This window comes from Primulina tabacum, chromosome 18, assembly GCF_025594145.1.
Source record: "Primulina tabacum isolate GXHZ01 chromosome 18, ASM2559414v2, whole genome shotgun sequence".
NCBI lineage: Eukaryota > Viridiplantae > Streptophyta > Magnoliopsida > Lamiales > Gesneriaceae > Primulina > Primulina tabacum.
The window spans coordinates 7,036,549-7,049,562 of NC_134567.1; the positions used below are offsets into that span (position 1 = coordinate 7,036,549).

A 13,014-nucleotide genomic window follows, 5' to 3' on the forward strand; every position below is an offset into this window, starting at 1 on the left:
CAAAATAACTCATTCTTGATGCACCTTAAAGTTGTATTTGAATCGAAGCATTTGGTGAGTTTGGATTTAAATCCTCGATCCAAATCAACAGATTCCATGAATTTCGATCTTCTAACTTCAATTTTTAAGTTTATATTTTAAGATTGATTAAAGATATGTCAAACTCTCGATCATTTTAGTTATTTCAAATCCATTTGCCCAAAAAATCGAGCTCGATTGTTGGAGTTATTTCAAATCCATTTTTCTAAATCTACTCATCAAATTATATTGTTAAATCCAAACACGATCTAACTTGATTATTACATTAATAAATTAAGTGCAAAGTGTAATCAATGAACCCTAATTGTAAATTTCTTGCTTTTATTTTAAGCATATAATATAAAACAAAAAATAAATATAAATAAATAAACGTGTTTAAGCATGAAAATCATTATGTCTAGCGTGCATTGGCTGGATGAATCGTTGGTAAAACGTTCGAGAACTTCTTTGTGTCATTGAGGACACAATTACAAAAAAATTAATTTAGAAACCAACTCAATATTTTCTTTAAAAAAAAGTGTAAAAATTACACTCAATATATCAAATAAAATTGAATTATTTTATTTAAAAATTTTAGATACTCTAGTGTTTATGGGATATATATAGTTAATTAATTTTAATGTTAACAATTTAATGATTGGATAAAATAAATCATCAAAGAAAGGAAAGTAAAACGAGCAAGAGAGATAAAAAAAATAGTAAAAAGAAATTTAGGATGATTTAGCGTACTAAGAAAAGCTTATTCTAAATAAACTTTAGGTGATTCTGAAAAATTAATTTGTATAATCTTTTTTTTTTTTTTCATGATTTTACAATTAGCGGTTAAGATGGTCTTAATCATATAATTACCTTTTGAATTTCTGATTTAAAATATCGAGTATGTCTTTTGATGAGATGGTCTCGGGATCTGGACCATCTCTACAATGAAAATTAATATTTTTGACATAAAAAATAATATTTTTTCATAAGTTGCGTCAGATGACAAGTTGGACAATTTCATAAGAATTTTTACATAAAATATTTTAATAATTTATAAATTCCTAAATGTAAATTTAAAACTAAAATTTTCTGAAAATAATATACTTAATCCGTTATGAATAGTATTTGAATCCCGTAACAAGCCATTAATATTATTTCTTGAAAAAGGAAAAAGAATGTTCACCAATTTATGTGGAATCATACAATTTCATGGATCATAGATCGACTACAGAACCATGTTCGACAAGTGGAGGATGAGATGTTGCAATAATATTCAATTCTATGTTGAGTTATGTGTAACGTTTGCATTGGTTAATATTTATCAAGATTATTTATTTTCGCAAATAAGATCTTTTCTATAATAAATATTAATATAAAAAAATTTATTAGACTTTGTAGTCGACCTTTGAATCCATACTAATTACTAATAAACAACTAGCAACCGAGGCACACGCGTTGCGTGTGTCATGAATATATGAGCTTGATATATTAAACATTCATGACATCACAACACCATGACACCAAAATATTTTGTATCATGAATATATTATTGAAATGCAATGGATTCCGAAGCTTAAATATATATGTCGACATTAATTTGTTACCTTACATGATATAGTTTTTTATCATTAAAAATAATATTATTTTGAAGCCGTAATATCATATCATATGAAATAATATTAAACTTCAATGTAAAAAAAATAAACAAATAGTTAAAAGATTGTCCAAAAAATATCAGAATTGCATCAAATATTCAAATACACCAGATCAGTATATATATGCAATTGTGCTAGTTGAAAGTTTGGATTTTTGTTATCGCAACTCTGCTAGATCTTGAAACATTTGAGTCCAAAATCTATAAACCAAAATCTAAATTTGTCTGAAAACATTATAATAAAACAATGTCTAAGAAGACATAATATAATGATTTAGTGACTCTGTTGAGAATATGTGAAAGATTAGATCATAAGACCTTGAAGCTCGTAATAAATACATTATCACCTGCAAGATCAAAACGAACAAACTAATTTGATATAAAATTCGATTAATTCTTTCACACACTCAAAAATATGAAATAAAATACAAAATTCAATTAATAGTTGATATAAAATTCGATTAATAGAGGAAAGTTACCGACCTGCTTGGAGTGCGATAAAAATTCGAGTAATAGTTGATATAAAATTTGATTACCCCTTTTAAATGAAGAAAAGAGAATGGTTATTCAAGCAACTCACAATCTTCGGCTGTAACTGTTATGCCTGATGAGTCTTTTATGACTTGTGACTATATTCATCAAAATTGCAACACACCACAGAGAAGAGCTCTATGACACGGCCATCTATATTTACAATAAGACCATTACATGAAGTAACGACTAAAATGCAACCAACATTACAATTCTCATTTTTTCATAGAACATTACCAGAATTGACGTATTGGCACAATTTGAGAAGAAAATATTCTGTTGAAAAAAAAAAAACATGAGAAAGGAAACTGATGTGTACAGATAAGATAAGAAACTGGTTTGTATGATGGAAATGTGGCAGGGTGGTGGAAGCATGATAAGAGGAAGGGTAGTGCGGTGAAGTTGAAACATAGAATACACAACTACAATCTCCAATTGTACGCTCAATTTTCAGAGAATAAAAATTGAAAGATGATATGAACATAAGCAAACACAGACATCCCATTTAGAACAAAAAGAGACTCATATCAAACATCAACAATTAATCAAGATATTGGTAGCATCTGAATACAAAAATCAGGAGATTCACGTTCAAATAACTCTTAGTGGAATATAAAAAATAGGACATTCACATTAAGAGGCAAGCATTCCGGAAGAAATGTGTCATTCCGTTTTTTGTCTTTAACATTGGATTTTCTCTCAGCCAACACATACATGTCCCTCATGAGAAATCTCTGTCATCGTAAAAATGTAAGTAATTAAAACAGCAAATTCGTGAAGATAGTCGTTAATAAAGTGGCGTGCTTTATGATTTTCTGTAACTTTCTCTAAGTTTAAATGCTTCTAGCCCGTTAATGAACCGCTCCTCTTGAAGAAATTTGACAATAGCCACATACTGTCAGTACATTGCAATCTTTATAGCCAAGATAGCAAAATCATGAGATCTCCGTATCTTCAGTATCATTGCTATTGATACCAATGAAGAGAGGGGGGAGCAGTACAATATAAAAACGCAAGACTATTGATGGCTTATTAGCAATTTTTACTAAAAGAATACCTTTAGCGTCCTAAGCTTCATTAAGTGGCCAACAATGTCCATCAGACGAAGAAGCATGTGCTTTGGCATCTTACCATAAATATCTTCCTGCAACATAAACACAAAAGATAAATTTCTCCCAAACAAAGCCTAATGGAAGCACAAATAGCAATTAGGTACAACAACTAATATGAACCAATAAGACATTTGCAAGCCGTTAAGTACCGTCAATCTAGCAAAAATAACTCTTAGTGGACTAATTCTCTCTATATATATATATGTCAGTTGCAATTGTTTCACCTTCTTTGCTTTGCCTCTTTATCCTTTCCATTCTGATCACATTCTCGATCGCCAATAAAAACATCATGTGCCTACACACACATCACCATATCAACCTCCATAAATACCATCACCTCCTTTATCATCGGCCTCTTTCAGCATCCCCACCATAGCGCATGCGCCTAACAAAATGTTTATTTTTTCTTCCCGATGGCAGTAAATTACAAAAGTTTCAGGTAAATGACAATTCATGACTTAATTTAAAGTTTTCTCATCAATGAAATCACGCATTATAGTGAACTACACAAAAATTCTATATAACTAATAATTCAATTTAGATCAATTACTCTTACCCAAAAAATGAGGGTGAAGCCTGGACACCTGCAAAAGCATTGGTGGGCTCGAGGCCTACCATAATAAAATATTAATAAATTTTTTATGTAGTCTAATTATAAATGTCATACCCCCAGCCAAAGCATTAAATAAACCTTCAAGCTATCAACTTTTGAAAGAAAATTTGACCACTTAATAATAAAAATTAAATTAAACACATTAAAAACCATTTAAAAAACGCATAGAAACTTGAGAAGAACACGATAAAGAAAACTGAGCACAATTTTCACACCAATTGTACAAAAATAAAATAAAATTAGATAGATGATAACAAACCAAAAAAAATCAATTCACGACTACATTAACATTGAACATCGAAAACAAAAATGCAAAAGGTTCCAATCACAGCGTGAGCGTGGGCAAAATTTTAAAAAACAAAACACACACAGAGGGAATTCACAGAAAATATGAGAAACATAAATATATAAAATCAAATGAATTTGACGGTAACAAAGAGAAGATGAGAGAGATTAACCTACCTCTCACTTGTACAGAAACGTGTATAAGCCATCCTTACATAGTAAATGATAACCAAGAAAAACCAGTGAGATTAAGAGGGAGGAAACTTACATTATTTGAAAAAGTTAATCCAAATTCGTGAAACCAAATCAAAAAATTCAGAGGAAAGAAATTCTTGTGTGAAAGATCTTCACCAACGAATTCAAAGGAAAGAAAGTCTTATGTGAAAGATTTCCGAGACAGAAAATTTGAAAGAGGGAAGCGAATTTGGTGAAGCTAAACCAACAACCATAGAGATTCCGAGGAAAGAGATCGGTCTTCTGTGAATTATAAGAGAGAAGTTTTGTAATAGACGTGGAGTGAATGTGAGAGAGGAAAATATTTCTAAGGTGAAGTAAGAGGACAAAAGGGTGAAGAAAACTTGGTGCCGCACATTAGATAGATGATGATAAGCAGTTTTTCTGGGTTCGGTCGACCCTACCTCTGCGGGCAGTGATGATGATAAGCAGTTTTTCTGGGTTCGGTCGACCCTAGTGCCCGCAGGGGTCGATCCAACGGCTAGAATTTTTCCGAGCCAATTTTTTTTTTTTTTACAGGGAGGTGGGCCCGGATCACTCATGTGGAGTGATCCGGGCCGTTCATTGCCCGTGCAGGTTGAAACAAACCGTTTTTCTGAACATCTAAGCTTTAACGAAATAATAGAGATACATAAATATATTTGAGTACTTAAATAGCGCAAAAATTTCCGCAGTAATAAATTAAACTATTAATCCATACATCATATAATGAAATTTTTAAAAATATGAAAATAAACATGAAAACGAACCTAAAAAAATTTATAGAATCAATACAACGCAAAAAAATTAACTGTAAATTTCTGCGAGGATTAAACGAAAAGAAGGATCTATGCGAAGAAAGTCGATGGCAGAAGATGATAACATGTTATGATTGGATAAACTACTGTGAAATCATGAACAAGATTTTGTGTTTTTAAAATCCAAAATAAAATAAGTCTCAAATATTATATAATTACATTATTATACATTCTTTTGTTGAGCATAACTATAGCACGCACCTGAATTCGCATTTTACGATTTTCATATTGCAATAACTATTATTTTTTATGCCATGTTGATAATTTAGTGTTGCCATACGAACATCAGAACATAATTAAGGAACCTTTATTTGACCAACGCATTACAACAATGACAAAGCTAGTATCAGTAAACTCATTAGCCGAAATTACATGCACAGACAGCAGTTAAATTCCTAGGTAGGTGAATATAAACATAGATAATATTATATCAATTCCTCGTACGAAATTATAAAACAAATATGTTACTGATTTGAACACAATTACTTTAAATGAAACAATTAGAATCAATTTCAAAGACACATCAGTATGATCAAGAAACATAAACTGCATAATATTGCTGCCATCAATTATATCAAAATGCTGAAGCAAGTAAAAATAATCATCAAGCAAAGCATCAATAAGTAAGACAATCGACAATTAATTTGAAGTTTCCTAAGTTCACATGTTCTTTGAGTTTAAAAAAACCAATGAACAGTACAACCAAGATTGCCCTCAAAATTAGGACATTCAAGCAGAGGCAGCCGCAGTCACCAAGTATATGTCATTGAAATTACCAAAAACATCTATGAAAACTAAATTTATAAAACCATGCTATAATAATAATAATAATAATAATAATAATTTTATGAAACTTGTTCTATTTAAATTAAATTTATAAAACCATGCTATAATAATAATAATAATAATAATAATTCTAATTTGTTTGAAAAAAACCCAAAAAAAATAAAAATAAAAGGACAAAAAATGACACGGATTATATGCTAAACTACTGGTATGTCTATATTAGAAAATGTAAAATAATCAAAGGTTTTATAGAGAGTTGTACTGGTTTTCATTGATTTCGTTAGCATTGGTTAATATTTATCAAGATTATTTATTTTAGCAAATAAGATCTTTTCTATAATAAATATTAATATAAAAAAATTTATTAGACTTTGTAGTCGACCTTTGAATCCCCATACTAATTACTAATAAACAATGATTATTGTCTCCACTTGCAAACATATGAAAATAAATTTATTTTATTTAAAAAAACACACACACACACACACACACAGAGGCAGTACGACGTCGTGTGATCGAGAAGCAGGGCCTTTGTTCCTTTACATCCAAACCCTACAGTCCACATGATTGCCTCGTAAACCCAAAAGCAAAGTATCTCTCCGCAAAAATGAGAAGAGGACGAAAGATGGAGGAAATTGGATTGATTCGAGATCCATTGAAGTGAAGAAGGCGAAGAAGAAGGGTGAAATTCTTCATCGCAGTTGTTTTTTTCTCTCGGTTAATGGTGGAGAATCGACTAGGCTTATCGCGGCATCCCTGGGGCAAAATCGTGGTTCTGAATCTTCGTTCCATGCTCTCCGGAGGCTCGGCGGCGGTTGGAGCGATTTACGGCAGTATCATTCAGCTGAGGAGAGCTGTGTTCACCGCCGGCGACGGCGGATTCTGGATGGACCAGACTGCGAGTGGCTTCGTAACTCTCGCCGTCACGGCGTTGGCTGGTCTTGTGTTGGCCGCCGCCGTGTTCTACACCACTAGGTAAAAAATCATCTGAAATCCGGTGTTCAAACTGCTAGAGAGGGTAATTTATTGCACAAGTAGGAAAATAAAGAAAGGTTTATTGATGAGAGCTCTTAGACGAAGTCAGACTTCTTCATCTTCAAAATCTTCGCCACAATCATCATCCTCAAATTCGTCATTGTCTTCACCGTCATCTTCGTCGTGGAACCATTTGAGATCGGTTCTATTCGTAGTAGCTTCAACCTCACAAGCTAATTGTTCTTCTTCTTCCTCTTCTGATCGGTTAGTCTCTCTATTTCTCTTTCTTAGATTAATTCCTGTTATCTATTCCGTATTTTTTAAAAATCTTTTTCAAGCTTTAGTACATAGTTTGGCTTATTTAAGTTCAGATCTTGGGGTCATTTGTATTTTTAAACAAATCTTTGTCAGTTAACCCTTTTCGTCTGATCACTCTCATAACCCTTTGTGGCCGAATCCATTTTGAATAGTGTTTTTATCCTCCATTTTGTCTTTGAGTGAATTAGGACGAGTAAAGTTGAAATTGACTCGGTAGTTGTAAGGCTTGTATCTTTATGTAGGCAGTCAAAGATGTGCTCCAGACTTTGATTATATGTACATGTTGTGTAGTTTTTCGGATATTCTGAGTGAGACGAACTATTTATTCAATCCTTGCTTTGAAATTTGAGGAAAATCAAATTTGGAAATTTACAAGTGCTATATGTGTCATATCTTACAGCTTAAATGCGCAAGGGGCTTGTATATGAGACTAGGAAAACCAACTGATGCTGACCCTAAGAATTTTGTCTTGTCTTGACATGTCTGTTTCAGCTTTTGTGTTGCTTAACAAGGCAGGGAAGTGATTGATTGGTTTGTTTCTAGTCTTAAAGGTTACCTTGCCCAACCTCCACTTCTCGGTTTTGTCTTTCTGTCAAGTTTAGGCCTTTCCGAATTGCCATATGTCATTTGAATTAGAGGAATATTAATATAATGTTAGCTCATTCTTCAAACGTGAATCAGCATTTTCTGTTTGTTTTATAATCTGTACAAGCAAAACTGCATTCCAAGTTTCAGTCATACCTATAGCCCCATTTTGCTAGTATTATGCTTTTAATTTTTTGTAAGCACCATGTAGAGTAGTTTCTTTATAAATGAAACCATAAACATGTTTTTGGTTTGAGTGATTGAACATTAGCACATCTTATTGCATGCCGAAACCTATCCTAGACACCTGTATTTGTGTTGGTGGCCAAATAATCTCTTGTAGGTTTTGACATTATAAAGATGCTATTTGGGAAAAGAATGCCTCTAGTCGAAAGTTACTAGACTGTGTGCTGAAGTAGCTTACTCCTTTTATATGATGTTGTAGAAAACTGTATTGCCATGATTGTGTGTCTTGTTATTTTGTGAGCATAGTTTATCAGTCATTTTCAACTAAATAATTTCGTTCTATAATCATTTACAGCGGTCGTCTCAAATCCCCATGGTCTCGAAGAAAAAGAAAACATTTACTATTTCCTCATCAGTGGATAAATTTGTTCACTCCAGATGGAAAACTTCGTGACAATGGAGTTAAACTTCTGAAGAAAGTTCGCAGTGGAGTGAGTTTCGCTTTTATGTAACTTCAAGTTGTCTTGGCTTTTATATTACTTCAATTGTCTTCTCTATGGATTGACTGGATAATTGTGGCCGGTAAAAACTATTTGAATGGATTTGTGTTATTGTATTTTGTAGGGTGTTGATCCAAGTATACGGGCAGAGGTTTGGCCATTTCTTCTTGGGGTGTAAGTTAATGTATCTTTTGGAATATGGTCCTGTTGCAATTTATGTGCCTAACTTTGTGTTCAGAACTGTTATAGATTTTTTCTGTAGACACTAAAGCATTTTTGACATGGAGATCATTGCAAGATTCTTCCAACCATAGCATTGTAACATTTCTGATTTTCATCCTTGCTTGCAACAGGCTAGTTCCATCATTACTCATAATTATTGTTCCTCCATCCTAGGTTCCTCCTCTTTCAGACCTTCCATCTTTAGCTCCTCCTGCTGCCTTCATTTATTACTATTTATATGTTCGTTTACAGGCCACAAATGTGGTCTCTGCTTTCCTTTATCGCGTGTTTAAAAAGTATCCCATGCAAAAATAAATTTTTGGTTTTCCTGACTTGTTTTCTTTTTCTATGGCAGATATGACCTATCCAGTTCCAAAGAAGAAAGAGATGTCACTAGAACACAAAAAAGGTACTGTTACAAACTGAGGCAATGTTTATTTCCGTTTTCTAGAATTTTCTCATTCTTCCAAAATGCAAAACATATAGTACGTTCTTTAGTACAATTTTCTAAAATACATTTTAATCTCAAAATAGGATTGTTACTTTTGATTCGACGTCCCAATATTCTGCTAAAAATTATTATATCATATTTTATTCATTATATTATATTATTAAATTTTTATCTGTTATATACCAATGAAATAATTCAATGTAAATAATGTGACATCTCCGACCTCAAATTCTTACATGATATGTTATTGTGGTAAACAAAACTTTGTCATACATTACCTTAGTTCCATTCTTCCCCATCATTTCCCCTCCCGTAGAGTATACCTACCATTATCATTTGTTTATGTGCTTTGACTTTTGGTTATTTGATGCTTTTCAATTTTTGTTGCAAACTTATTCGAAATCGACCATGTATTGGAATCTGCTTGCAGAAAGGAATATGAGAACTTACGAAGACAATGTCGCCAATTTCTTAAACGTAACAAAGAACTTCTAAAGCAAAATGGAAGTGGTGAAACTAGCAATGGAGAAGGTGGAAGTCACACTGGAGACATGGATTCTGCTGATTCTGAAGATGTTGTGAGTGCCAGAGAATCCCTTTCAAGTGAGGAAGGGTTCCCATATAATAAGGAATCAGAACATACTCCTGGAACGAAGATGGATGGATATACTGGTTCTAAACCAATTGCAGATTCGAATCCTGCTTCTGAGTCTGAATCCTCAGACTCTGACTCGTCAGATGGTCCTGAAGTGAGTCAAACTTTCAATTTAACAGAAAGCATGGAGGAGAATGATGGTGACATGCCATCAAAGGAGGACTTGTCTCCCTCAAAAATTGAAGTTCAGTCAAAACTTAAAGGTTCAGAAGATTTTTCCACCTGGCAGCGAATTATCCGCCTTGATGCGATTCGAGCTAATGGAGAATGGATAGCATACTCCCCTGTTCTGGCAAGTGTATCAGACACCAAAGCATGTCGTTCGGCTGAGGTGGTGGGATTGAAGGATTATGATCACCTCGATCCTGCCAGAATCTTTCATGCTTCCCGTTTAGTTGCCATTCTTGAAGCCTATGCGCTGTATGACCCTGAAATTGGGTATTGCCAGGGAATGAGTGATATACTTTCTCCAATAATCTCAGTGATAACAGACGACCACGTAGCTTTCTGGTGTTTTGTGGGTTTCATGAAGAAGGCCCGTCACAATTTCAGGCTCGATGAAGTGGGAATCAGAAGGCAGCTGACCATTGTTTCTAAAATCATTAAATACAAGGACTCACATCTTTACAGGCACTTGGAGAAACTTCAGGCTGAGGATTGCTTTTTTGTGTACAGAATGGTGGTCGTACTTTTCCGAAGGGAACTAACTTTTGAGCAAACTATGTGCCTTTGGGAGGTGATGTGGGCTGATCAGGCTGCAATTAGGGCCGGAATTGGGAAAACAGCGTGGAGTAGAATAAGGCAACGAGCCCCGCCAACCGACGACCTATTACTTTACGCGATTGCAGCTTCTGTGTTACAAAGGAGGAAACAGATCATAGAGAAGTATAGCAGTATGGATGAGATTTTAAGGGAGTGCAATGCAATGGCTGGGCATCTCAATGTATGGAAGCTACTCGACGATGCACATGATTTGGTGGTAACACTCAATGACAAAATGGAGACTTCTTTATGATACACATAAAAAAGGGGTAAAAGTCGGTCATCTAATTTGTTCCTTTCGGCTACCGCCAGGCTTATTTTTTTGTCCAAAATAACGTCCCTACTTTCTCTTCGAATGCAAATTTGTGACAGAGAAGTTTGTTTATGATATGTGTGTTTTAGTGGCGAAGCTCTAATGTCAGGCTGTGGAGGCTCTTATATTATTGAGGGAAATTTCCTTCTTGAAAAAAACTTTATGATCTGTCTGTATTTTTATACTAATGTGGATTCTATACTGCCGAAGATGCGGCCGAGCCAAATTGACTTGGCTTTTGCACAATGCCTGCTTTCTGATTGAATTTATTGCTCTCGTCCACTGAAATATGGTGGACGAACTTTCGTTCTTAACGGATTTGTAGATTATATTTCTTTCTTTTTTTATGGGGAAAATTAATTTCTATTAAAAGGTCAACAGAGTTCAGTACAAATACACTGGGTGAGTCCAGGGAAAAGCGTGTAACTAACCCTCTAGTAATATCAACTCATAACATTGTCATCCGATATCTAAAGCTGGGAATTACTCCCTACACAGGGCATACCTTGGATTAAACAACTACATAGGACAAACTCTTGAATTCCGAATCAATATCAAACAGATGTAAGCAGTGTCCCAATCAGCATATTGTCATGAACATGCCAACTGCAACATCCACAAAATGGTAGGTATGTACCAAGAACCTCCCGCCACAGCGCGCTAGGTGTTGTAACATGCGCAGTAGACTCGAGAAACACATACTAGGGAGCCAAACTTGAGCGCCCCAACGCATGGTTCTGCTCCATGCTTGCTCGATCTCTTGACGCAGCATCAAAATCTGTCAAAACAAATAAATCACAGAAGATGATAGACAAGTACACGTACCTAAATAAACCTTTCGTGCACCTCCAGATTATATGTATAGGACCATTATTCACTATTTATACCTACTAAAATATTAAAAATATATTAGAACACGTAAATGTTAGTATCAGATGTAACATCTCGAGATAATAATATGAAAATAAAGTATAAAATTGGACATTGAGATTTATGTAGAAAATTCTTAAAAATCATTAGGGTAAAATCACAGGTAAAATAAAATAATTTCATTATAATATTTTATGGTGTACAACCACTCATTGTGTTTGTAAAAAGAACATACACTCTCATAATACGAGATAACAAACATTTTACAAATATTATAGAAAAAGCACTCAATTGTTATGAGATGAGAGAAACTTGAATAGGATACATTACAATCAAAGGAGATAGAACTCTCGTATTAGTCTGAAACTCGTTTTCACATTAATGAAAACGTGTTTCCTTCATTTGTCAACAAGGTTGCTGAAAACCCGAAATATCCGCTGCATAATGACAACAGCCAACCACCACCATTAATGTGTTTTTCTGCTACTACCATTAATGTGTTGGGAAATTACACCGAAGCGATAACAATTGTGATAAAAAATGCGTAATAAAATAATCAGCAAGAACACCAGGATTTACGTGGTTCACCCAAGATAGGCTACGTCCACGGAGCTACTGTAGACTATTTTATTACAGGGGAAATATTACAGCAAGTGTATACAATAATACACTAAATATCTCACACTCCCAACCCGAGTATAACCGAGAAAATTAATTTCTCCAACTCACACAAGAGAACACTCAACACTCAAATGCTCTTTCTATTTTACTAAGCTTTGAAAGCTTTTGATTTTGGGATACATAAACTGAGATGGAGGGAGCTATATTTATAGAGCTCCCCGTGCATGCAATTGCCAATCAGCTTCTTGCCACCGCCAATCAAATTTGACAATTGTGACATTGTTGGCAAAATTAATTTGTATTCTTCCGACATCATTAAATGAATGTGGCCCTTTTCACCTAACATTTCTCCCACTTGAAGAGTTGATTTCAATCATGTCTTCACACCATTAGTGCAGCAACACATATCTTCTTTTTCATACTTGCAGTCCGACTGAAGTTGAACACAACCTCAGTTTGTCAATGGTTACAATTTTCGTCAGCATATCGACTGGATTCTTACTTCCAAAAATCTTCTCAAGTATCA

At 34.0% G+C, this 13,014-nt stretch overlaps 2 protein-coding genes across 13 annotated transcripts; one reads left to right on the forward strand and one right to left on the reverse strand.

Moving 5' to 3' along the window:
- Window positions 1-1,811: 1,811 nt before the first annotated feature.
- LOC142533785 (uncharacterized) lies at window positions 1,812-4,808 on the reverse strand. Of its 11 annotated transcripts, XM_075640679.1 has the most exons (5): window positions 4,391-4,808; window positions 3,872-3,926; window positions 3,261-3,347; window positions 2,441-2,479; window positions 1,812-2,356 (listed from the first exon to the last, which is right to left on the reverse strand). In XM_075640679.1, the coding sequence occupies exons 1-5, from the start codon at window positions 4,420-4,422 to the stop codon at window positions 2,342-2,344; spliced, it is 228 nt and encodes a 75-aa protein (XP_075496794.1). In that variant the 5' UTR covers window positions 4,423-4,808; the 3' UTR covers window positions 1,812-2,341. The 11 variants fall into 11 exon arrangements, 4 of the variants coding, with proteins under 4 accessions (XP_075496794.1, XP_075496792.1, XP_075496793.1 ...); XR_012816804.1 differs by having other exon boundaries at window positions 1,812-2,937; window positions 4,482-4,808; XR_012816807.1 differs by lacking the exons at window positions 3,872-3,926; window positions 4,391-4,808 and adding an exon at window positions 3,540-3,864.
- A 1,731-nt stretch (window positions 4,809-6,539) lies between these two features.
- Window positions 6,540-11,243, forward strand: LOC142532562 (rab GTPase-activating protein 22-like). 2 transcript variants are annotated; one of them, XM_075638857.1, is made up of 5 exons: window positions 6,540-7,005; window positions 8,450-8,585; window positions 8,719-8,768; window positions 9,172-9,225; window positions 9,698-11,243. In XM_075638857.1, exons 1-5 carry the CDS (start codon window positions 6,752-6,754, stop codon window positions 10,935-10,937), a joined length of 1,734 nt encoding a protein of 577 aa, XP_075494972.1. In that variant the 5' UTR covers window positions 6,540-6,751; the 3' UTR covers window positions 10,938-11,243. The 2 variants fall into 2 exon arrangements, with proteins under 2 accessions (XP_075494972.1, XP_075494973.1); XM_075638858.1 differs by having other exon boundaries at window positions 6,783-7,269.
- Window positions 11,244-13,014: the final 1,771 nt, after the last annotated feature.

Bases quoted from the DNA above. Each gene is read 5' to 3' on its own strand.
- LOC142533785 (XM_075640676.1), bottom strand. From the start codon at position 4,422: ATGGCTTATACACGTTTCTGTACAAGTGAGAG. The intron at 3,927-4,390 runs GTAGGTTAATCT...TTATTATGGTAG, and splicing joins CGTTTCTGTACAAGTGAGAG to GCCTCGAGCCCACCAATGCT. The intron at 2,938-3,260 runs GTATTCTTTTAG...TTACGATGACAG, and splicing joins TGAAGCTTAGGACGCTAAAG to AGATTTCTCATGAGGGACAT.
- LOC142532562 (XM_075638857.1), top strand. From the start codon at position 6,752: ATGGTGGAGAATCGACTAGGCTTATCGCGGCATCCCTGGGGCAAAATC. The intron at 7,006-8,449 runs GTAAAAAATCAT...AATCATTTACAG, and splicing joins GCCGTGTTCTACACCACTAG to CGGTCGTCTCAAATCCCCAT. The intron at 8,586-8,718 runs GTGAGTTTCGCT...TGTATTTTGTAG, and splicing joins TGAAGAAAGTTCGCAGTGGA to GGTGTTGATCCAAGTATACG.